The following is a 24,207-nucleotide window of genomic DNA, read 5'->3' on the forward strand; positions in this document are numbered from 1 at the left end:
ATGACATCGCCGAAGTCAAGGATCGGTAGGATAGTCGGTTTTACTAAGGTAAGTTTGGCGGCGTGAGTGAAGGAGGCTTTGTTGCGAAATAGAAAGCCGATTCTAGATTTGATTTTGGATTGGAGATGTTTGATATGAGTCTGGAAGGAGAGTTTACAGTCTAGCCAGACACCTAGGCACTTATAGATGTCCACATATTCTAGGGAGGAACCATCCAGGGTGGTGATGCTAGTCGGGCATGCGGGTGCAGGCAGCGAACGGTTGAAAAGCATGCATTTGATTTTACTAGCGTTTTAAGAGCAGTTGGAGGCCACTGAAGGAGTGTTGTATGGCATTGAAGCTCGTTTGGAGGTTAGATAGCACAGTGTCCAAGGAAGGGCCAGAAGTATACAGAATGGTGTCGTCTGTGTAGAGGTGGATCAGGGAATCGCCCGCAGCAAGAGAATTTAACCCTGTGGCACCCCCATAGAGACTGCCAGAGGACCGGACAACATGCCCTCCGATTTGACACACTGAACTCTGTCTGCAAAGTAGTTGGAGAACCAGGCAAGGCAGTCATTAGAGAAACCGAGGCTAATGAATCTGCCGATAAGAATATGGTGATTGACAGAGTCGAAAGCCTTCTTTCTTGCTGAGCGGCCTTTCAGGTTATGTCGATATAGGACTCGTTTTACTGTGGATACAGATACTTTTGCACCTGTTTCCTCCAGCATCTTCACAAGGTCCTTTGCTGTTGTTCTGGGATTCATTTGCACTTTTCGCACCAAAGTACATTCATCTCTAGAAGACAGAACACATCTCCTTCCTGAGCGGTATGACGGCTGCGTGGTCCCAGGGTGTTTATTCTTGTGTATTATTGTTTGTACAGATGAACGTGGTACCTTCAGGAATTTGGAAATTGCTCCCAAGGATGAAACAGACTTGTGGAGGTCTACAATTTTTCTGATTTCTTTTGAATTTCCCATGATGTCAAGCAAAGGGTTAGGGTTAGGGTAGGCCTTGAAATACATCCACAGGTACACCTCCAATTGACTCAAATTATGTCAATTAGCCTATCAGATGCTTCCAAAGCCATGACATAATTTTCGGGAATTTTCAAAGCTGTTTAAAGGCACAGTCAACTTAAATTATGTAAACTTCTGGAATGGAATTGTGATACAGTGAGTTATAAGTCAACAATCTGTCTGTAAACAATTGTTGGAAAAATTACTTGTGTTATGTACAAAGTAGATGTCCTAACGGACTTGCCAAAACTATAGTTTAACAAGAAAGGTGTGGAGTGGTTGAAAAACAAGTTTTAATGACTTCAACCTAAGTGTATGTAAACTTGCGACTTCAACTGTATTCCCAGTCAAGTGAAATCCATAGATTAAGACGTTATGTATTTCAATTGACTGATTTCCTCATATGAACTGTAACTCAGTCAAATGCATGTTGCACTCATATTTTTGTTCAGTATATTTGTTCAAATCAGTCACAGTATAGATTTTGTTTTCCAGAAATTGTTCAGGCACGAATATTCCCTGTTATCAGGCAGATCCAGTTTATTGTGGTTAAATCTATCTACTTGGAAGCAGATGCCACTGTCTGTATTTAGCCAAACAGCAAAGTACCTAAATAAATCGGACTGGATTATAAAATTGCTCTGGAAAGAAGCAGCTACTAAATAACTACAGAGTAAAATGTAGAAAGGTGGAGGGATGCAAGGCCAGACATGTAGGGGAGAAGGTGGAGGGAATTGGAAGACAGAGAGGCAGATAGATAGGCAGATAGATAGAGAGAGATAGAGAGAGAGAGAGAGAGAGGGGAAGATGAAGAGTGTAGGAGGAAGAAGATGTGAATTGCAGGCGATGCAGGATGGTCTGATAGAAACACTACAGATGGACTGTTCAGAGTGGGAATGCGCCAGGGAGGGACAACAACGCCAGACACAGGACAGATAGGGGAATCATCAGACCAGGACCAGGCATTCCTCATCATGCAGACAGGATGGATGGAGGGAATGGAGAAAAGGAAGGCGGGGTTAAAAGAAATCTGAAAGGCTACTGTACCACGCCGTATCTCTGAAGTAATGCACTAGCTGTTCCACTCCTTGCCAAGGGCAGTGTGGGAGAGGCAGAGGGAGAGAAACAACAAGGAAGAAGAGAGAGAGAGGAAGAGAGTGATTCAGGTTAGAGTGACAGGAGACTGGAATGGATGGAGGGTCACCAGTCCATTCTGCAACCATTGATTTTCACAGATCCATTCACACACACACACACACACACACACACACACACACACACACACACACACACACCAAGACTCATGTTTGTTACATGTGTACATTACACACTATAAAAGCTCTGCCGTTAATGACTACAAAATTCAAGGCTGTCCTTATTTATGATATTATGGTTGCATTCTCATTAAATAATCTTCTTTTGGTGAAAAAAATAAGTCTTAGTTAATCTATTTAGACTTCATTTTCAACATAATGATACAGTTTTGATTTGTAAAGTTCAAATAGAGTATAGTCATTACATATCGTCTTGCACTCCACAATATCAACAATGTCAAATATCACAATATGCCATTTATTTAATAATATATCAGCCCAACCCTAATACACACACAGGCATCACTACATGTGTACCATAGACACAAGAATGTTCGGTACATCTGTACCATACGCACTCAGGCATGTTTGGTATCGTTCAGAAATAGGCATTCTGTGCTGTTTAATGGATGTATTCAATGATGCACTAATCTCTCGTGTACAGAAGCAGGTAACGTATAGTCTCAACAGACTGTGGAATACGAAGAACTTGGATCATTTGGACAAATCATGATTTTAGCAGGTGTTTTTGAATTTCTTTTCTTTATTGGCCCATCTATCCCTCTTTATTGTCCCTCTTCGGAGGACAAAAGTAACTTTGTTTCCCATTTTAATTTTCACTGCTTTTTTGTTACATATACAGTGGGGAGAACAAGTATTTGATACACTGACGATTTTGCAGGTTTTCCCTACTTACAAAGCATGTAGAGGTCTGTAATTGTTATCATAGGTACACTTCAACTGTGAGAGACGGAATCTAAAACAAAAATCCAGAAAATCACATGGTATGATTTTAATTTTACATAAATGGTACTTTTATGCACAGTTTTTTGGATATACACATTACATTTTAGATCGATAATATTCAGAAATTTCCAGTAGACATTAGTGTTTTCAGTAATAACTATTACAGATCATGAGCTTTTTAATGCCACCTCTATAGCTACGCTCTGCCCAATCCACCGTCTTCATTTCCATGGGTCATATATTTTTCAACTGTGTTGTGTCTTACATGAATTCTGAACCATTCTAATCGCAATGTATTACAGATTACAGATTGTAAATTAAAGATTAATCTCTGAATTTGTGTATTGACTATGGCTTTCCAAATCGCCCAACACTGCTATTCGTATGGTTACTGTTGAGGGCATGTTGTGATTTTTCAGCCATTCCTGAACCTGTGACCAGAGACAAGCTACACGGGGGACAATACCAGAATATATACACTATTCAAAAGTTTGGGTCACTTAGAAATGGCCTTGTTTTTGAAAGAAAAACACTTTTTTGTCCATTAAAATAACATCAAATTGATCAGAAATACAGTGTAGATATTGTTCATGTTGTAAATTACTATTGTAGCTGGAACCGGCAGATATTTTATGATATATCTACATATGGGTACAGAGGCCCATTATCAGCAACCATCACTCCTGTGTTCCAATGGCAGGTTTTTTTGCTAATCCAAGTTTATAATTTTACAAGGCTAATTGATCATTAGAAAAACCTTTTTTGAATTATGTTACCACAGCTGAAAACTGCTGTACTGTTTAAAGAAGAAATAAGACGGGCCTTCTTTAGACTAGTTGAGTATCTGGAGCATCAGCATTTGTGGGTTGGATTACAGGCTCAAAATGGCCAGACACGAAGCCATTTCTTCTGAAACTCATCAGTCTATTCTTGTTCTGAGCAATGAAGGCTATTCCATGCGAGAAATTGCCAAGAAACTGAAGATCTCATACAACGCTGTGTACTACTCCCTTCACAGAACAGCGCAAACTGGCTCTATCCAGAATAGAAAGAGGAGTGGGAGCCCCCGGTGCACAACTGATCAAAAGGACAAGTACATTAGAGTGTCTAGTTTGAGAAACAGACGCCTCACAAGTCCTCAACTGGCAGCTTCATTAAATAGTACCTGCAAAACACCAATCTCAACGTCGATAGTGAAGAGGCGACTCCGGGATGCTGGTTTGTGTTTCTCAAACTAGACACTAATGCACTTGTCTCTTGCTCAAATGTGCACCAGGGCCTCCCACTCCTCTTTCTATTCTGGTTAGCCAGTTTCCACAGTTCTGTGAATGTAGTAGTACACAGCGCTGTACAAGATCTTCAGTAGACATTTAAATTGCGCCTGGGTTAGAATATTACATTATGGCCTTTCTCTTGCATTTCGAAGATGATGATAACATAATAATATTTTGAAGATAAATACAACGCAGAGGACGAGAGTACTAGAATTAACGATCAATAGGAGTTGGTTTTCAGTTCAATATCTGTTTAGAATCTGTGGGACGTGAGTCCTGGACTCAGCGCTTATATGTGCCACATTTTCATTGGTCTGTAAATTGAGTCTGGAGGTATATGTAATTTGGCCATTTGCCCAGTCAAACACAGTTTAGGGTGGGGGGTTATAAATGACATCTTGTTTCTTTGTTCGGTGGAGAAAAGCTGAGGAAAGGGGAGACTGATTATCTACCTCCCAGCATAACATGGGGCGGCGGGTAGCCTAGTGATTAGAGCGTTGGACTAGTAACCGGAAGGTTGCAAGTTCAAACCCCCGAGCTGACAAGGTACAAATCTGTCGTTCAGCCCCTGAACACGCAGTTAACCCGCTGTTCCTAGGCCGTCATTGAAAATAAGAATTTGTTCTTAACTGACTTGCCTGGTTAAATAAAGGTTAACAAAAAATCCGGTAGTAACAAAAAAGTGATAAACAAATTAAAATATATTTGAGATTTTTCAAATAGCCACCCGTTGCATTGATGACTGCTTTGCACACTCTTGACATTCTTTCAACCAGCATCATGAGGTAGTCACCTGGAATGCATTTCAATTAACAGGTGCCTTCTTAAAAGTTATTTTGTGGAATATCTTTCCTTCTTAATGTGTTTGAGCCAATCAGTTGTGTTGTGACAAGGCACAACACAGAAGATAGACCTATTTGGTAAAAGACCAAGTCCATATTATGGCAAGAACAACTCAAATAAACAAAGAGAAATGACAGTCCATCATTACGCTATGATGATACTGGCTCTCATGAGGACCGCCACAGGAATGGAAGACCTAGAGTTACCTCTGCTGCAGAGGATAAGTTCATTAACAGACACATCTCAACATCAACTGTTCAGAGAAGACTGTGTGAATTGCAAAGAAGCCACAAATAAAAGACACCAATAATAAGAAGAGACTTGCTTGGGCCAAGATACACGAGCAATGGACATTAGACCGGTAGAAATGTGTCCTTTCGTCTGGACTCCTAATTGGAGGTTTTTGGTTCCAACCGACGTGTCTTTGTGAGACGTGGTGTGGGTGAACGGATGATCTCTGCATGTGTATTTCCCACTGTAAAGCATGGAGGTGTTATGGGGGTTTGCTGGTGACGCTGTCTGTGATTTATTTAGAATTCAAGGCACACTTATCCAGCATGGCTACCACAGCATTCTGCAGCGATACGCCACCCCATCTGGTTTGTGCTTAGTAGGACTATAATTTGTTTTTCAACAGGACAATGACCCAACACACCTCCAGGCTGTGTAAGGGCTATTTGACCAAGAAGGACAGTGATGGAGTGCTGCATCAGATGACCTGGCCTCCACAATCACCCAACCTCAACCTAATTGAGATGGTTTGGGATGAGTTGGACCGCAGAGTGAAGAAAAAGCAGCCAACAAGTGCCCAGCATATGTGGGAATTACTTCAAGACTGTTGGAAAAGCATTCCAGCTGAAGCTGGTTGAGGGAATACCAAGAGTGTGCAAAGCTGTCATCAAGGCAAAGGGTGGCTATTTGAAGAATCTCAAATACAAAATATATTTTCATATCAAATCTTATTTGTGCCAAATACAACAGGTGTAGAGCTTACAGTGAAATGCTTACTTACAAGCCATTAACCTACAATGACGTTTTAAGAAAAATACATGTTAAGTAAAAAAAAAAAAAGATAAGTAAAAAATAAGAAATAAAAGCGACAAATAATTAAAGAGCAGCAGTAAAATAACAATAGCGAGGCTATATACATGGAGTACCGGTACAGAGTCAATGTGCAGGGGCACCAGTTAGTTGAGGTAATATGTACATGTAGGTAGAGTTAAACTGACTATGCATAGATAATAAACAGAGAATAGTAGCAGGGTAAAAGAGGGGGGGGGATGCAAATAGTCTGGGTAGCCATTGGATTAGCTGTTCAGGAGTCTTATGGCTTGGGGGTAGAAGCTGTTTAGAAACCTCTTGGACCTAGACTTGGGGCTCCGGTACCGCTTGCCGTACGGTAGCAGAGAGAACAGTCTACAACTATGATGAATGGAGTGTATAAACAATTTTTTCTACAATGTAGAAAATTGTAAAAAAAAATAAAGAAAAACCCTTGAATGAGTAGGTGTTCTAAAACTTTTGACCGGTAGTGTATATACAAATTCTAGTCATACTTTATCAAAAGCCTTTTCCAAATCTGCTATGAAAACCTGGTTTCTTTGATGTTTCATATTGTTCTATTGTTTCAAATAATTTTAGTATATTATCGCCAATGTATTGTCCATGTAAAAAACCTGTCTGATCAGAATGAACAATATCTGGTAAAAATAAATAAAAAGGTTTGATATACCTCTACCGTTATGCCATCAAGCCCTGGGATTTTTCCGGGCTGAAAGGATTTAATTGCCTAAAGAAGTCCCTCCTCTGTAAATTGGCCTTCAAAGGTCTTTCTGTACAGTTGTTCATTTGACATTATTATTAGGAAAAAATAACTTACAGTTAAGATAACTCAAGAGAGAAGGAGGGGACTGAAAAGAAAACATAACATATAATTTGGTGTAATTTGTTAGGATTTTCTGTAAACTCAATTCTACGTTGAATATTCAAGACATTTCTCTTACATTTTTCACTTTATTTTTGTCATAAATTACACTTAATTGTTCTTGAATAAGTTGTTTTTCCTCTACCTTATTATTGCTATCTACCTGTGCTGTTAGTTCCTCTATGTCCTTTGTTGCAATTCTGCAGGTGAATTTCGGAAGGGGACATTTGGACCATGCTTTGGCTGAGAGTTTCTGTTAAGGTGGAGACTTCACTAATCTCATTAGTATAATTTCTCATACATCTCCCCCCAGAAACTCATTGGTTGAGTGATGTCATAGATATTTTTGGGGGGCAACCAGGGAGCAGAGAAAGTAACTGAAGAAGATAACTGCCGGCAACAGTAATTGAAGGCTGTCAGTCGGTCATTAATCTTGGAAACCCCAAAATAAAATCTCCCATAATTGCATCAGATGCTCGATTTCAAATCATATACACTCACAGCACAAACACAAAACAGAACAAACACTCACACCATGCATAGAGCGCACGCGCAATCACACAGTGTCGCACTGTCGCCCACAGATAGGTTAAAAAATACATGAAATAAAAACTTGAGTTCAATTACCAAGGGCGCTCTTCACTCATTAGCAGATGTGCGTGGAGTGTCTCTTAATTGAAATGTGTGGGATCAAGGCCCCACTGTTCCACCGAGCGTGATGGGAGGGAGCGGCTGATTGGGGGCAGGGATGGCGAGATGAATGAGGGGATGGAAGGATGAGGAGAAACAAAGGCTGGGGAAATTTTTAGGCCTGTGATGAGGGATACTGCCCCCATAGTCCTTGGCAACAGGCATCTACCAAGTCCCACAGAGAGAGATCAAAGGGCAAGAACGGAATGAATTAGTGGAGCGAGATTCTCTCTTTGCATTCTTTTTGGTCTTGACCCATTTTTCAACTTATTGTGGGTGCAACTGTGCTCTCACTGCGTTTATAGACTCTGGTGAGGAGACTGGAGCACGGGAGTTATTTTAATGAAATGCCAAGGCTACACAATACCAGTGGGTGCGAGAGAGACTAAGGCAGGCTGTGGCTCTCCAGTCTGCTCTACTGGTCAAGTATTGAAATAGCTCTTTAACATGTCAGCCAGCTTGAAGACTACAAAAGTGGCTTGTGATGCTGACATGTAGACAACACCAGAGAAAGAATCCACAGTGATCAATTCAGGCAGCAAAGTGAGCGCTAGCTGAAGAGGATAGAAAACTATGGCAACTGGCTGGAAAAATACAGAGTTTGCACATCCTTGATTGTCTGGGGTGGGGGGGGGTGTAGCCAGCCAGCTTGATACGCTAAGATTCCAGGGACTGTAGCAGGGTGGCAGGGTGATGGCACGGGGGCATGGCGTTGAGGCTCTATAGGGTATGGGTGGCGAGAGGTAAGGGGCGGGATGGGATGAGGGCACTGTTAAGGACTCACTCTGTCTGCTGTGGTGGGGCATGCATGCCCGTGGGATCCTCTGCTGCGAGTGCTGCCAGGGAGAGAGGAAAGGAGCAGGCCGACCAACCTGTCCAGAGAGAAGACGAACAACACAGGAGGTGACACACACACACCGGAGAACAGAGAGAGAGGCAGGGAGGATAAAACCCAGCCATGGTCAGTGAGCGATGCATCTCAATTCACACACACAAAGAGATGGCATTTAAAGAGGCCTGGAGGCATCCTGGCATGTAAGGATTTCAGAAATGGAATAGAATCATGGATTGATGTGTATGCCTTTGTGTGTGTGTGTGCGTGCGTCAGTGAAGACCATTATGACGGCCCTGAATTTTTCTGAACCGTCTCAGTGCTTCTCCTTCCAATAGGGCGCTTCCCTGAACTTCTTTACCGGGATGGACTCTTTTTTTAGGCCAAAGGTACAGGACATTTCTGGAGGAACCAGAGCTCATTATTTGTTATATTGTTATGCGTGTGTGATCATTTATGTTGGTAATACAATCCACGCAAAATAATACAGTTGTTTTTGAAGTTATTTCCAATGTTTTAAGGGTTTATGAAAAGTGTATTTCCATCCTGACTTTTACATAAATTCTTTGTATTGGTGTAGACTTGACGGACCAGATGGGACTCATCAGATGGGACTCACCAGAGAAAACCAACACCCAACCTACCTGGGACCCCTATAAATAATAACCTCAAGTCAAAACCGTTACACCATGCTGTAAATTACAGCATCATCCTCTCAAACGCAGGACACACAGACATGTGGTCCAGTGGGACTGTCCCCACACCCCACACAAATTGAGAAAACACTGCTGGGATGGGGGCCCAGCTCTGGTACAGGACAGCCACACTCCCAACTCTCCGGAGTCACCAGCCTATTTCCCATTTGCTACACCAACTACGCGGCGCCACTAAATCAATTCCCAGCCAGGGTGCTTGCAATGTCTCCCTGTACAACACAATTACACTTGCACTCCTCCAGCTCAGATGCACCTGCCAGGGAGTGATTCAATATGGGGGAGGAAGATGACAGAAGAAGAGTAGGCTCCCCTGTAAACTCATAGCTCCCTGACATGGCAGTGACCGGTATCGTTATTGGAGCTGCGGGAGGTTCAGTGCGGGAGGTTCAGTGCGAGAGGCTCGGCTGGGTGTTGAGTTTAGCTTTGTTTTGGGGGGCAGGGATGCATTATTTATGTACTGCCAACACAAATCAATCGTGTTCATTATGGTTGATGCCGGTTTCTCTGCAGTCTAGAAGAAAGCATCATTTCACGAGCTCATTACGATGTTGCCTCTTTCTCCCTATCCCATCAAAACATTGTTGCCTGTTTAAATTATCAGTACTGATTAGTAGTACTATGACTAATCTGCTAGGGTTTGGCATTTTTGCTCTTTCTGAATAATGTTGTCGACACAAACACATCCAGCTTGATATGCAGTAAGCTCTGTCTTCTTCGTGGGGTCAAGACATTCTCCATGATGCCTTGCTGTTTCCAGCGGTCCGTCAAGCCTGTCGCGCAGGGCGAGACGAGGAAGACCGGTTCACAGAGGGAAGACAAGTTTGTTTTTCCAACATTGGAGTTGAGCCCTTTTTGTCCCTAAAAAAGACAGAATGTGTGTTGAATCCCAGAGATGCCAGTGTAATTGCGCCATTGTACTTACCCATTGTAATTACCCAAGTATTTACCTCTCTCAACTCTGGGACCACCCGCCAGCTATTCTTTTTATTGCCTGATGCAGGACTCTAGTGCCAAAGAGAGACTCTCGTACTGAAACATTCACACCTCTATTCATTTACGAAAATATAGTACATTTGTGCCAGAGTTTAGAGTACCGATGGATCAGTGTTCTCCCTTTTGGGATAGTGTGGTTCAATGACAGCATGACACAATTCACCACAATCTGCCACCCATCTACCACAAACGGTCGCGGCATGAGCTCAAAACCTTTTAATTGAGGAACCATTGTACTCTCAAGCCACTGTCAACATGCCTCTGTCGATTTGCTTGCTTGGTTCTTTTTGAGTTGAGGCTACACTTTCTTTCCTTATCTTGAAACAGTGGGGATAATGTCATCACCGTTTTGCTCCTAACTGGAAAAATGTCAGAGCTATCACATGTCATATTTCCCCTTCAAACGAACCTGCAGCGGTTACTTACAGATGGGAAATTCAGGGTGGAAAAATGAAAGAGGATGGGAAAGACCGAACCTATCTGTGCGTCTGAACGCTGGCGAATTCAATTCAAATTCAATTAGAGCGAAGAGGTGCAAGGTGTGTGCCTTGGGCTTGGTGAAGTCGATGGCAGCCTCGCAGGTACTCTCATATCTCTTCCTGCACTCCGGAAACGCATGTGTCCTGCCCCACTCCCAGCCCCCTCCATCAACCCCCACCACACACCCCTCCCTGCACACGACCAGGAACAACATGTCCATTGCCTTGTTCTGGTTAGGTAGAAACCGAAGCTGTAAATCTGAACCGAACCAATTTCCCTACTGTTTCCCCTCCACACTTTACTCTAAAGCTGCAACGCAGGAGGGTGAATAAATCATGAGGGGACAAAAAGGTGACCAAAAGTGTGGCATCCATGATTGAGCACCACCTCTCCCTGCCGCCCGCTTTGTGGTGGGGGGGGGGCTCTCATCGGTATGCTGGTGTCCTTCGGCCAGGTGTAAAAATTAGACCCCTGCGCTGCGTTATTGCAGGACATATTTCAAGCAGAGCCTTCTTTTTCAAATCTAATCAGGCTTGTGCCGCTGCCTATCCCAACAAGCCTGTCCATCACTGGGGTGGCGGCTAGCGGCGTGCCAAGGCAATTTCCATGTTATTGCCATCGGAGCATTTTAGCCTCGGTGCTGCTTTGCTCTGGGCGCCCCTGGTTTATCTGGGCCAGGAGATGTACACACTGTCATTAGTGATAGTCCTGGGATTTACCAGGCTGCCCAGGGGGGCCCCGTTTCATCAGAGAACACAGACCGACAGCACCACAGTACAGTGCCAGGCAGGTATCTGTCCTGCTCCAACCGACTGCCTCACAGGTGGAACATGCCGCGTGTCCATCATGTGGCAGGGGCAAGAGGCTTGAAGAGCGCACTGGGTGTCATTGAGTTTGTGCAGAGTGACAAAAGGACACCTACCTAGCTGAGCCACTCTATTAGGTGTCCTTTAGCAGCTACAGTATAAAAGGTTATTGAGCTTTAGAAGAGCTCTAAATGTTTCACAGCCTCCTACAGAGAAGATGACTTGGAATAGGTTACACTTGCATGGTGAAAATCCAAATAAAAACAGTATGAAGAATAAAGTCTATGCAGTCACTTTACCTCGACTAACCTGTACCCCCGCACATTGACTCGGTACCGGTACCCCCTGTATATAGCCTTGTTATTGTGGTTCTTATTTTATTTAGTAAATATTTTCTTAACTCTATTTCTTGAACTCCATTGTTGGTTAAGGGCTTGTAAGTAAGCATTTCACAGTAAGGTCTACTCAATCAAATTTGATTTGAAATCAAGTGGCCAACCGTGAATGTGATCAGGACCTGACAGTGGGGTCTCTCTCATATATATATATATACAGTGCCTTGCGAAAGTATTCGGCCCCCTTGAACTTTGCGACCTTTTGCCACATTTCAGGCTTCAAACATAAAGATATAAAACTGTATATTTTTGTGAAGAATCAACAACAAGTGGGACACAATCATGAAGTGGAACGACATTTATTGGATATTTCAAACTTTTTTAACAAATCAAAAACTGAAAAATTGGGCGTGCAAAATTATTCAGCCCCTTTACATTCAGTGCAGCAAACTCTCTCCAGAAGTTCAGTGAGGATCTCTGAATGATCCAATGTTGACCTAAATGACTAATGATGATAAATACAATCCACCTGTGTGTAATCAAGTCTCTGTATAAATGCACCTGCACTGTGATAGTCTCAGAGGTCCGTTAAAAGCGCAGAGAGCATCATGAAGAACAAGGAACACACCAGGCAGGTCCGAGATACTGTTGTGAAGAAGTTTAAAGCCGGATTTGGATACAAAAAGATTTCCCAAGCTTTAAACATCCCAAGGAGCACTGTGCAAGCGATAATATTGAAATGGAAGGAGTATCAGACCACTGCAAATCTACCAAGACCTGGCCGTCCCTCTAAACTTTCAGCTCATACAAGGAGAAGACTGATCAGAGACGCAGCCAAGAGGCCCATGATCACTCTGGATGAACTGCAGAGATCTACAGCTGAGGTGGGAGACTCTGTCCATAGGACAACAATCAGTTGTATATTGCACAAATCTGGCCTTTATGGAAGAGTGGCAAGAAGAAAGCCATTTCTTAAAGATATCCAAAAAAAGTGTTGTTTAAAGTGTGCCACAAGCCACCTGGGAGACACAACAAACATGTGAAAGAAGGTGCTCTGGTCAGATGAAACCAAAATTTAACTTATGTTTGGCGTAAAAGCAACACAGCTCATCAGCCTGAACACACCATCCCCACTGTCAAACATAGTGGTGGCAGCATCATGGTTTGGGCCTGCTTTTCTTCAGCAGGGACAGGGAAGATGGTTAAAATTGATGATGGATGAAGATGGATGGAGCCAAATACAGGACCATTCTGGAAGAAAACCTGATGGAGTCTGCAAAAGACCTGAGACTGGGACGGAGATTTGTCTTCCAACAAGACAATGATCCAAAACATAAAGCAAAATCTACAATGGAATTGTTCAAAAATAAACATATCCAGGTGTTAGAATGGCCAAGTCAAAGTCCAGACCTGAACCCAATCGAGAATCTGTGGAAAGAACTGAAAACTGCTGTTCACAAATGCTCTCCATCCAACCTCACTGAGCTCGAGCTGTTTTGCAAGGAGGAATGGGAAAAAATTTCAGTCTCTATGTGCAAAACTGATAGAGACATACCCCAAGCGACTTACAGCTGTAATCGCTACAAAGTATTAACTTAAGGGGGCTGAATAATTTTGCACGTCCAATTTTTCAGTTTTTGATTTGTTAAAAAAGTTTGAAATATCCAATAAATGTCATTCCACTTCATGATTGTGTCCCACTTGTTGTTGATTCTTCACAAAAAAATACAGTTTTATATCTTTATGTTTGAAGCCTGAAATGTGGCAGAAGGTCGCAAAGTTCAAGGGGGCCGAATACTTTCGCAAGGCACTGTATATACACACACACACACACACACACACACACACACACACACACACACGCACGCACGCACACACACACGCACGCACGCACACGCACACGCACGCACGCACGCACGCACGCACACACACGCACGCACGCACACACGCACGCACGCACGCACGCACGCACGCACGCACGCACGCACGCACGCACGCACGCACGCACGCACGCACGCACGCACGCACGCACGCACGCACGCACGCACGCACGCACGCACGCACGCACGCACGCACGCACGCACGCACGCACGCACGCACGCACACGCACACACACACACACACACACACACACACACACACACACACACACACACACACACACACACACACACACACACGAAGCAGCACTCACAGCATGTCCCCTCCACGGTGGAGTCTGTGTGGCCTTGTCATGGTAGGTCACCGTCACACTTTCCACATCCCTGTGCTGCTGGCAGTGGCATCTCGTGGGCTCGACAGGAACAGCCTTTTCAAGAGAGAGACACGTCATTCAGTTGAAACTTTACATAGACACCAACAATCAATCATGTTTTGGTTAGTTCCAAATAGTTGAAAAGCCAGGGACAGCCTATTCAAGAGAGTTATTCAGTGGAACATTTATACAGACACCAACACAATATTCAGTTCACAAATGTTCTGGTTAGTTGTAAAATTATTTGCATTGCGAAGAAGAGTTGCAGGTGAAGGGTGTGTTTTGAGTTCGTGGCATGTGTGTAAATAATTGTTTACTCAGATTAAAATTCATAAATCTTAATTTTCTGTTTGAGTACTTATTTAATGACCAGGGTGTTGGGGACATGATGACAACAAACAAACACCCAATCAGGGACAAACTTAAATTAAAGATGAGGCATCATATAAATAATATATAATATACAGATGTAGGATCTTAATGTGAGCCAGTTTGCTACAGCAGGAAAATAATCCTGCAACAACAGGAAATGTGGATTATAATATTTATATAAAGTATTTTTTTAGGGGGTTCATTGATTTCTCATACAGTAAAAGAAAATCAAGTCTGAAATTGGAAATGTTTTCAATCTCAAATATACTACACGTTTTACATTTCCTGGGTGATCAAATTAAGATCCTACATCTGTATCATAAAAATGAATGCGACAGGACATAACCTTCATAACATTAACAGTAGAAGCATAACAAGTCCATAAACTGCAATAAGTAATTACTCTATCGGTTTCAGTGTGTATGGTCACACTGACCCTCTCTATAACCCTCTGTGTAGGCCAATGATGAACAGTGTGAGTGCTTCTGCAATGGCCACTGGCCCCACTCGATACAGCCCACAAAAACAGACCTCTTTTTCCCCCAAAGAAAACACCCACAGTCCAGAAGACAAATGAAACTCTGCAAGGCCCAGGCCCTTCATCTCACAATCTCAGAGGAGGAGAAAGGAAGGGTGGTTGGCCTTTGGATGTGGGCTCAGTATGACACACACACAAGAGAAGAGAATCCACAGCCACTCTAAATAATCATGTACCGTACGGTAACAGTGTTCTCCCTCTTAGGACTCTCTCTTGTTCCATTACCAGGACCAGACAGACAGACAGACAGACGACAGACCGACCGACAAAGATAAGCTTTGTGTTTGTGCTCTTTCATGCATCCTTCAAAAACCCCAGGGCTCTTTGTAAACACACACAACCTTTCAATCCCCTTCTTCACTCTCATGGTTCTGATTACACATGTATTCAATTACCTGTGCAAACGCTTATAGGCCTCTGAAGCTAGCCATACATTAGTCGACGACAAAAATCTTTTTCATCGTTGAAGCACTCAAATTATATGAATTGTCTGCATAATGTTGTCATCCTGAAGTCTGCGTCCGGCCTGCTCAGATTACAGAAGTGTGCTCACATTACTTGACCACTCCCTGTCCTGCTATTTCCAGATGTGTCGTGGCCCGCCTCCTACTCTGTAGCCGGGCAACGGAGGACAGGTTGCAGAAGTTGCAAGTCCAATCGTAGCACCCTCCTCACTACACAAGATACGACCAAAAATGTCAGGCATGTCAGAAAAAGCATTGGGACCTAAGATGTGGACCAGAAGAGTGCAAGACCCATAATCGCACATCTTTCACCCGCTCGCATTCACATTATGCAACCTAAGAGGTCTTGGTCGGAGCCTGTTATCACAGAAATTTGTTGTAGATCACAAATCAGGCAAAATCGCTGTTTGAAATGGTGTAATGTATGACCAGCTTTAGGGGCCTAAAGAGACAATCAATGACGTATAGATGACAGAAAATGCAAGTAATGACTGATGCTTAAAGGGAAATCCACCACCAGAAATAAAAATCATGACATTACTGTCAATTTGACGAAAGCCTCTGTTCTAGCGGTGGGTAAAATAAAACATTTCCCCATGATTTAACTTCTAAGTGGTCCATCTGTGAAATCCGGAAATTGTTTAGGAACGGGTCACAGCTACGTGGTTCTCGTCACTGGAGATGACACACTATCACATTTCATAACGCTTTTAAAACAATTACCTGCACTCCAGATCGGCAAAACATTTGTTTATATCGTCATGACAACGTATATATTTCACTTAGATGTGCTCAGTCTAAACAGTGTACCAAATTATTCAACTCAGTTTCTCCTTCAAGTACCATCTCGCAATGCGCTCTGTGTCTGTGGGAAAGGGGCCATTATTACAATAGAATTGCAAATTGACTCCTAAATTGATAGCGCAGTTTGTTTACGCGATTTAACAATAGCTAGCTAGCTACGTCACATGCTGATATTGTCTTTGGTATTGTGTGTAGCTAGCTAGCCAGCTTGCCTGCCCAGAGAGAGCATTGCATTGTGAGTTTTGTATACTTGAGCTGCAACAGATTAACACTGTCATTGGAATTGGTGGTTTGTGGTGGCTTATCCCTTTAAAGCCAGTGGGAGGACTGAGGGCACCATAGAACAACACTGTCATCTAAAACAGCGATACGCTTTCACAATAGCAAACCCATTCAAAGGTAAGAGTACGCACATCAAAAACATTATAGCACAGGTGTCAACCTCACTCCATGGAGGACCAAGTGTCTGCAGGTTCTCATATCTCTCTTCTACTTGATTGATCAATGAAGGTCACTGATTAGTAGGGCCACATAAAATTGGTTTTATTTTTTGCCTGATTCCGTTCAGTTTTTCCCCCAAATACTGTTCTCTCTGTTTTGTTTTCCTAATTTTGGGGGGTGGGGGAGTTTGCTATAAAAATCAGTTTTTTTTAACATCAGGAGACCACTTGAGGTCTGGGAAAAATCTAAGACATTTAGAATTTTGTGTGTAGTTACCCTAATACACTGTGCACCAGCCAGAGACCCTTGTTTGGTTAGTAGTGTTTCTGTAGCACTCATGTGATTGCACAGTTTGCTAAAGAAATGGCCAGTGGATTGATGCAAATAATCATGATATTCTGCCAGGTAGGCATAGGCTACTTGGTTAACATTTAATTGAGAACATTTTTGGGAAACCTTTCCATCCACCAACAGACAATCCCTAACGGCTACATAAAGTGTAGACTAGACCTAGGCGAGCACTGCACACAGACAGGAGCATTCCTGTCTTATGATTAACTTGGGCAAATTAATTAATTTTCAAATAAGTTATAAATATTTAGTCGATTTCCCGCTAAGTTCAAATCATTTAGTTGATTTCCTACTAAGTTCGATACATTTAGTTGATTTCCTACTAAGTTCAACACATTTAGTCAATTTCCTGCTAAGTTCAATACATTTAGTCAACTTTATGCTAAGTTCAATACATTTAGTTGATGTCCAACTAAGTCCAATACATTTAGTTGATTTCCTATAAAGTTCAATAATAAGTTCAAATCAAACAAAGTTTATTTGTCACGTGCGCCGAATACAACAGGTGTAGGTAGACCTTACAGTGAAATGCTTACTTACAGGCTCTAACCAATAATGCAAAAAATGTATTTGGTTGAACAATAGGTAAGTAAAGAAATCAAAACGACAGAGAAAAACAGTAGCGAGGCTATATATACGGTATCGAGGCTACATACAGACACCAGTTAGTCAGGCTGAATGAGGTAGTATGTACATGTAGATATGGTTAAAGTGACTATGCATATATGATGAACAGAGAGTAGCAGTAGTGTAAAAGAGGGGTTGGCGGGTGGTGGGTGGCGGGTAGCGGGTGGGACACAAAGCAGATAGCCCGGTTAGCCAATGTCCGGGAGCACTGGTAGGTCGGGCCAATTGAGGGGGTATGTACATATGTACATGAATGTAGAGTTAAAGTGACTATGCATATATGATAAACAGAGAGTAGCAGCAATGTAAAAGAGGGGTTGGGGGGAGCACACAATGCAAATAGTCCGGGTAGCCATTTGATTACCTGTTCAGGAGTCTTATGGCTTGGGAGTAAAAACTGTTGAGAAGTAGTGACGCAACCGGTCAGGATGGTCTCGATGTTGCAGCTGTAGAACCTTTTGAGGATTTCAGGACCCATGACAAATCTTTTACGTTTCCTGAGAGGGAATAGGCTTTGTCGTGCCCTCTTCACGACTGTCTTGGTGTGTTTGGACCATTCTAGTTTGTTGTTGATGTGGACACCAAGGAATTTGAAGCTCTCAACCTGCTCCACTACAGCCCTGTTTATGAGAATGGGGGCGTGCTCGGTCCTCCATTTCCTGTAGTCCAAAATCATCTCCTTAGTCTTGGTTACGTTAGGATAGGTTGTTATTCTGGCACCACACGGCCAGGTCTCTGACCTCCTCCCTATAGGCTGTCTCGTCGTTGTTGGTGATCAGGCCTAGCATTATTTCGTCTGCAAACTTAGTGATGGTGTTGGAGTCGTGCCTGGCCATGCAGTCATGGGTGAACAGGGAGTACAGGAGGGGACTGAGCACGCACCCCTTGGGGGCTCCGGTGTTGAGGATCAGCGTGGCAGATGTGTTGCTACCTACCCTCACCACCTGGGGGCGGCCCGTCAGGAAGTCCAGGATCCAGTTGCAGAGGGAGGTGTTTAGTCCCAGGATCCTTAGCTTAGTGATGAGCTTTGAGGGTACTATGGTGTTGAACGCTGAGCTGTAGTCAATGAATAGCATTCTCACATAAGTGTTCCTTTTGTCCAGGTGGGAAAGGACAGTGTGGAGTGCAATAGAGATTGTATCATCTGTGGATCTGTTTGGGAGGTATGTAAATTGGAGTGGGTCTAGGGTTTCTGGGATAATGGGGTTGATGTGAGCCATTACCAACCTTTCAAAGCACTTCATGGCTAAGGACGTGAGTGCTACGGGTCTGTAGACATTTAGGCAGGTTGCCTTTGTGTTCTTGGGCACAGGGACTATGGTGGTCTGCTTGAAACATGTTGGTATTTCAGACTCAATCTGGGACATGTTGAAAATGTCAGTGACGACACCTGCCAGTTGGTCAGCACATGCCCAGAGCACACGTCCTGGCCCCACAGCCTAGTGTATGTTGACCTAATTAAAGGTCTTACTCACTTCGGCTACGGAGAGCGCGATCACACAGTCATCCGGAACAGCTGATACTCTCATGCATGCCTCAGTGTTGCTTTCCTCGAAGCAAGCATAGAAGTGATTTATCTCGTCTAGTAGGCTCGTGTCACTGGGCAGCTAGCGGCTGTGCTTCCCATTGTAGTCTGTAATAGTTTACAAGCCCTGCCATATAAGACGAGTGTCTGACCTGGTGTAGTATGATTCAATCTTAGCCCTGTATTGGCGCTTTGCCTGTTCGATGGTTCGTCGCAGGATTTCATGTAAGCTTCCGGGTCCAGCACCTTGAAAGCGGCAGCTCTTCCCTTTAGCTCAGTGCGAGTGTTGCCTGTAATCCATGGCTTCTGGTTGGGGTATGTACGTACAGTCACTGTGGGGACGACGTCCTCAATGCACTTATTGATAAAGCCAGTGACTGATCTGGTGTACTCCTCAATGCCATCGGAAGAATCCTGGAACATGTTCCAGTCTGTGATAGCAAAACAGTCCTGTAGTTTAGCATCTGTTTCATCTGACCACTTTTTTATAAACCGAGTCACTGGTGCTTCCTTCTTAAATTTTTGCTTGTAAGCAGGAATCAGGAGGATAGAGATTTACCAAATGGAGGGCGAGGGTGTGTGGAGTACAGGTGATACAGAATTATTTTCCCTCTGGTTGCACATTTAACATGTTGATCCTGTTCAGCTCTCTGTACCGGACGTCATTTCCAGTCACAACTTGTAGACTTGTTTACGTGTTGCTGTGTGTTTTATTGCTAACGTTACTTTGCTCCCTGCCAACTTTACGGTTTTTACTTTTTAATTACTGTTTATATTTTTTGTTTTTCTCTCGCTCAACTTTTTTCATTCAACTTTTTCACTCCGGACACTTTATCTGGACGTGATTCGTCAGGACCTCCACCAGCCGAAGCTACATAGTAACATAAACATGATGCCTTCTAATTGCAGTCGCTGTACTCATAATATACAGGAGAACGATCCCCTTACGGCAAGGATAGCTGTGCTGCAAGCCCAGCTTCAGACGCAATCGTTAGGCACGGGTAGTTTAAGTGTAGGAAAGGATGAAACAGCGTCTGTGCCACCAATAAGTACAGATAGTAGTATAAATCCCCTCACACAGTCCCCGCAGCCGGACAACTTTCTCATGGCTTCTGGGAGGAAATGCTGTAGGAATGCTCAACCGGTGTCGCTCATTCAGCCGACAGAAACTTTCAACCGGTTCTCCCCATTAATCAGCGAGTCGGAGACAGAGGCAGAGCCTTCTCTGGTCTCTACTCCTCCCGTTACGGGGTCTGAGACGCCAAAGCCTTCCACCATTAGCTCTGACAAATTGAAAACCCTAGTTACGAATCATCCAGCGATCATAAACTGTTTACCAGGGGGCAGGGCTACCGACATTAAGGCTAATCTGAAGATGGTGCTGGCTAAAGCTAAAACTGGCGAGTGTAGAGAGTATAGGGATATTGTTATCCACGTCGGCACCAACGATGTTAGGATGAAACAATCAGAGGTCACCAAGCGCAACATAACTTCAGCGTGTAAATCAGCTAGAAAGATGTGTCGTCGTCGAGTAATTATCTCTGGACCCCTCCCAATTAGAGTGGTGATGAGCTCTACAGCAGTCTCAACTCAATCGCAGGTTTAAAACTGTTTTCTGCCCCTCCCAAAAGATAGAATTTGTAGATATTTGGCCCTCTTTCTGGGACTCACCCACAAACAGGATGAAGCCTGGCCTTTTGAGGAGTGACGGAGGGGTGTTCTCATCTTATATATAAACCTAAACAGGGCTCTAACTCCCCTAGCTCCACAATGAGATAGCCAGCCTGCCAGCTTAGTGGAGTCTGCCACAAGCACAGTCAGGGTAGTCAGCTCAGCTATCCCCATTGAGACCGTGTCTGTGCCTCGACCTAGGTTGGGCAAAACTAAACATGGTGGTGTTCGCCTTAGCAATCTCACTGGAATAAAGACCTCCTCCATTCCTGCCATTATTGAAATAGATTGTGATACTTCACATCCCAAAATAGGGCTACTTAATGTTAGATCCCTCACTTCCAAGGCAGTTCTAGTCAATGAACTAATCACTGATCATAATCTTGATGTGATTGGCCTGACAGAAACATGGCTTAAGCCTGATTAATTTACCGTGTTAAATGAGGCCTTACATCCTGGTTATACTAGTGACCATATCCCCCGCACATCCCGCAAAGGAGGAGGTGTTGCTAACATTTATGATAGCAAATTTCAATTTACAAAAAACAATGACGTAGTCTCCGTCTTTTGAGCTTCTAGTCATGAAATCTATGCAGCCTACTCAATCACTTTTTATAGCTTCTGTTTACAGGCCTCCTGGGCCATATACAGCGTTCCTCACTGAGTTCCCTGAATTCCTATCGGACCTTGTAGTCATGGCAGATAGTATTCTAATTTTTGGTGACTTTAATATTCACATGGAAAAGTCCACAGACCCACTCCAAAAGGCTTTCGGGGCCATCATCGACTCAGTGGGTTTTGTCCAACACAACTCTTTTTTCTGTATATATATCAATGATGTCGCTCTTGCTGCGGGTGATTCTTTGATCCGCCTTTTTTTTATTTTACCTTTATTTAACCAGGCAAGTCAGTTAAGAACACATTCTTATTTTCAACGACGGCCTCTACACAGATGACACCTTTCTGTGTACATCTGGCCCTGCTTTGGACACTGTGTTAACAAACCTCCAAACGAGCTTCAATGCCATACAACACTCCTTCTGAAATGCATACTCTTCAACCGATCGCTGCCCGCTCCCGCCCGCCCGACTAGCATCACTACTCTGGACGGTTCTGGAATATATACTTAGAATATGTGGACAACTATAAATACCTAGGTGTCTGGCTAGACTGTAAACTCTCCTTTCAGACTCACATCAAACATCTCCAATCCAAAGTTAAATCTAGAATTGGCTTCCTATTTCGCAACAAAGCATCCTTCACTCATGCTGCCAAACATACCCTTGTAAAACTGATCATCCTACCGATCCTCAACTTCGGCGATGTCATTTACAAAATAGCCTCCAATACCCTACTCAATAAATTGGATGCAGTCTATCACAGTGCCATCCTAACTGTCACCAAAGCCCCATACACTACCCACCACTGCGACCTGCACGCTGTCGTTGGCTGGCCCTCGCTTCATACTCGTCGCCAAACCCACTGGCTCCAGGTCATCTACAAGACCCTGCTAAGTAAAGTCCCCGCCTTATCTCAGCTCGCTGGTCACCATAGCAGCACCTGCCAGTAGCACGCACTCCAGCAGGTATATCTCTCTGGTCACCCCCAAAACCAATTCTTCCTTTGGCTGCCTCTCCTTCCAGTTCTCTGCTGCCAATGACTGGAACGAACTAAAAAAATCTTTGAAACTGGAAACATTTATCTCCCTCACTAGCTTTAAGCACCAGCTGTCAGAGCAGCTTACAGATTACTGCACCTGTACATAGCCCATCTATAATTTAGCCCAAACAACTACCTCTTCCCCTACTGTATGTATTTATTTATTCATTTATTTAGCACCCCATTATTTCTATTTCTACTTTGCACATTCTTCCACTGCAAATCTACCGTTCCAGTGTTTTACTTGCTAAATTGTATTTACTTCGCCACCATGGCCTTTTTCTTGCCTTTACCTCCCTTATCTCACCTCATTTGCTCACATTGTATAAAAACATATTTTTCTACTGTATTATTGACTGTATGTTTGTTTTACTCCATGTGTAACTCTGTGTTGTTGTATGTGTCGAACTGCTTTGCTTTATCTTGGTCCAGGTCGCAATTGTAAATGAGAACTTGTTCTCAATTTGCCTACCTGGTTATTAAATAAAGGTGAAATATATATATATATATTTTATTTAAATTTTTTATTATACTACCATACACCATATTATACTACCAAACTACTACGGTATACTACAAAAGGAGAATGATACCCTGAAATAAAACAGTGTTCTGTTGATCGATACGCCAGTTCAACTTCAAAGGCGATAGTAGCAGGAGTGAGAGAGATGTGAGTTCATGTGTTGAAGAAATAGTAATGAATCCACAGCTCCTCTGGACCAGAATCATGCATCCAGGCACATTCCAGTCATAAAGAATATTAGCTATGGCATGCTGAAAATACATCAATAGCAACATGAATCCCTGGAATAAAACAGTGCTCCTTTGTTTGATATGGTAGTTCAACTTCAAAGGTGAAGTTAGCAGGAGAGAGAGAGAGAGAGAGATATGCGTAATGAATCGTCCCATGCTGCCTTCACAGCTCCTCTGGACCTGAATCATGCATCCAGGTTGATTCAAGTCATAACAAATATCAGTCTTAAATTATGTATCAATACATGGTCTATGGAATGGGAAGGGGTCGCTTGAAGTAGCTAGGGTTGTAAAGAGATGATGATATCAAAAGAGAAGTTGGCTAATGAATCTTCAATAGCATATCTGTGATCTGGTAATGTGAAAGGTAGACTTCAGGGAATTTGAAATGATGCTGGTAATTTGAAACTGGCCACATCCTGTAAATAATTGGAATCATAAATAAATAATTGGATAGATTCATCGGAACAAAACATAAAGAAATTACAGGATACTAGAAAAACCAATATTAGGCCAAAGAGTTGACATGGTAAACAGCGTCAAAACAGCACCACGTAATTAACACAAAGTTAGCGTAGGAAAGCTGTGGGGGAAATTGTTTTAAATAAATAAAAGTCTAATTTCAACATGTTGGAGTGGATTAAAGCAGCAAAGCGGTAAGCCTCAATCAATAACACATTTACAGAAGCTCAACTTTCTCATTCCAACCAGTTTGATCAGAGATGGAAAAGATCCGAGAGAGAGAGAGAGAGATGGAAAAGATCCGAGAGAGAGAGAGAGAGAGAGAGAGA

The 24,207-nt window shown here is 43.1% G+C and overlaps 1 protein-coding gene across 2 annotated transcripts in view; it reads right to left on the bottom strand.

Moving 5' to 3' along the window:
- The window catches only part of ccser2b (coiled-coil serine-rich protein 2b), a 120,390-nt gene that overhangs the window by 8,538 nt on the left and 87,645 nt on the right, over positions 1-24,207 (bottom strand). Inside the window, exons 9-11 of one of the 2 annotated variants that reach the window (XM_052491356.1) lie at positions 14,152-14,265; positions 8,580-8,667; positions 2,052-2,091 (exon numbers count right to left, since the gene is read on the bottom strand). In XM_052491356.1, coding sequence (XP_052347316.1) covers positions 2,052-2,091; positions 8,580-8,667; positions 14,152-14,265 — 242 coding nt within the window. The remainder of the gene's footprint in view (positions 1-2,051; positions 2,092-8,579; positions 8,668-14,151; positions 14,266-24,207) is intronic. The other variant, XM_035753752.2, reaches the window with a different exon arrangement.

The sequence above is a fragment of the Oncorhynchus keta genome, chromosome 3 (genome assembly GCF_023373465.1).
Source record: "Oncorhynchus keta strain PuntledgeMale-10-30-2019 chromosome 3, Oket_V2, whole genome shotgun sequence".
NCBI classification, from domain to species: Eukaryota; Metazoa; Chordata; class Actinopteri; order Salmoniformes; family Salmonidae; genus Oncorhynchus; species Oncorhynchus keta.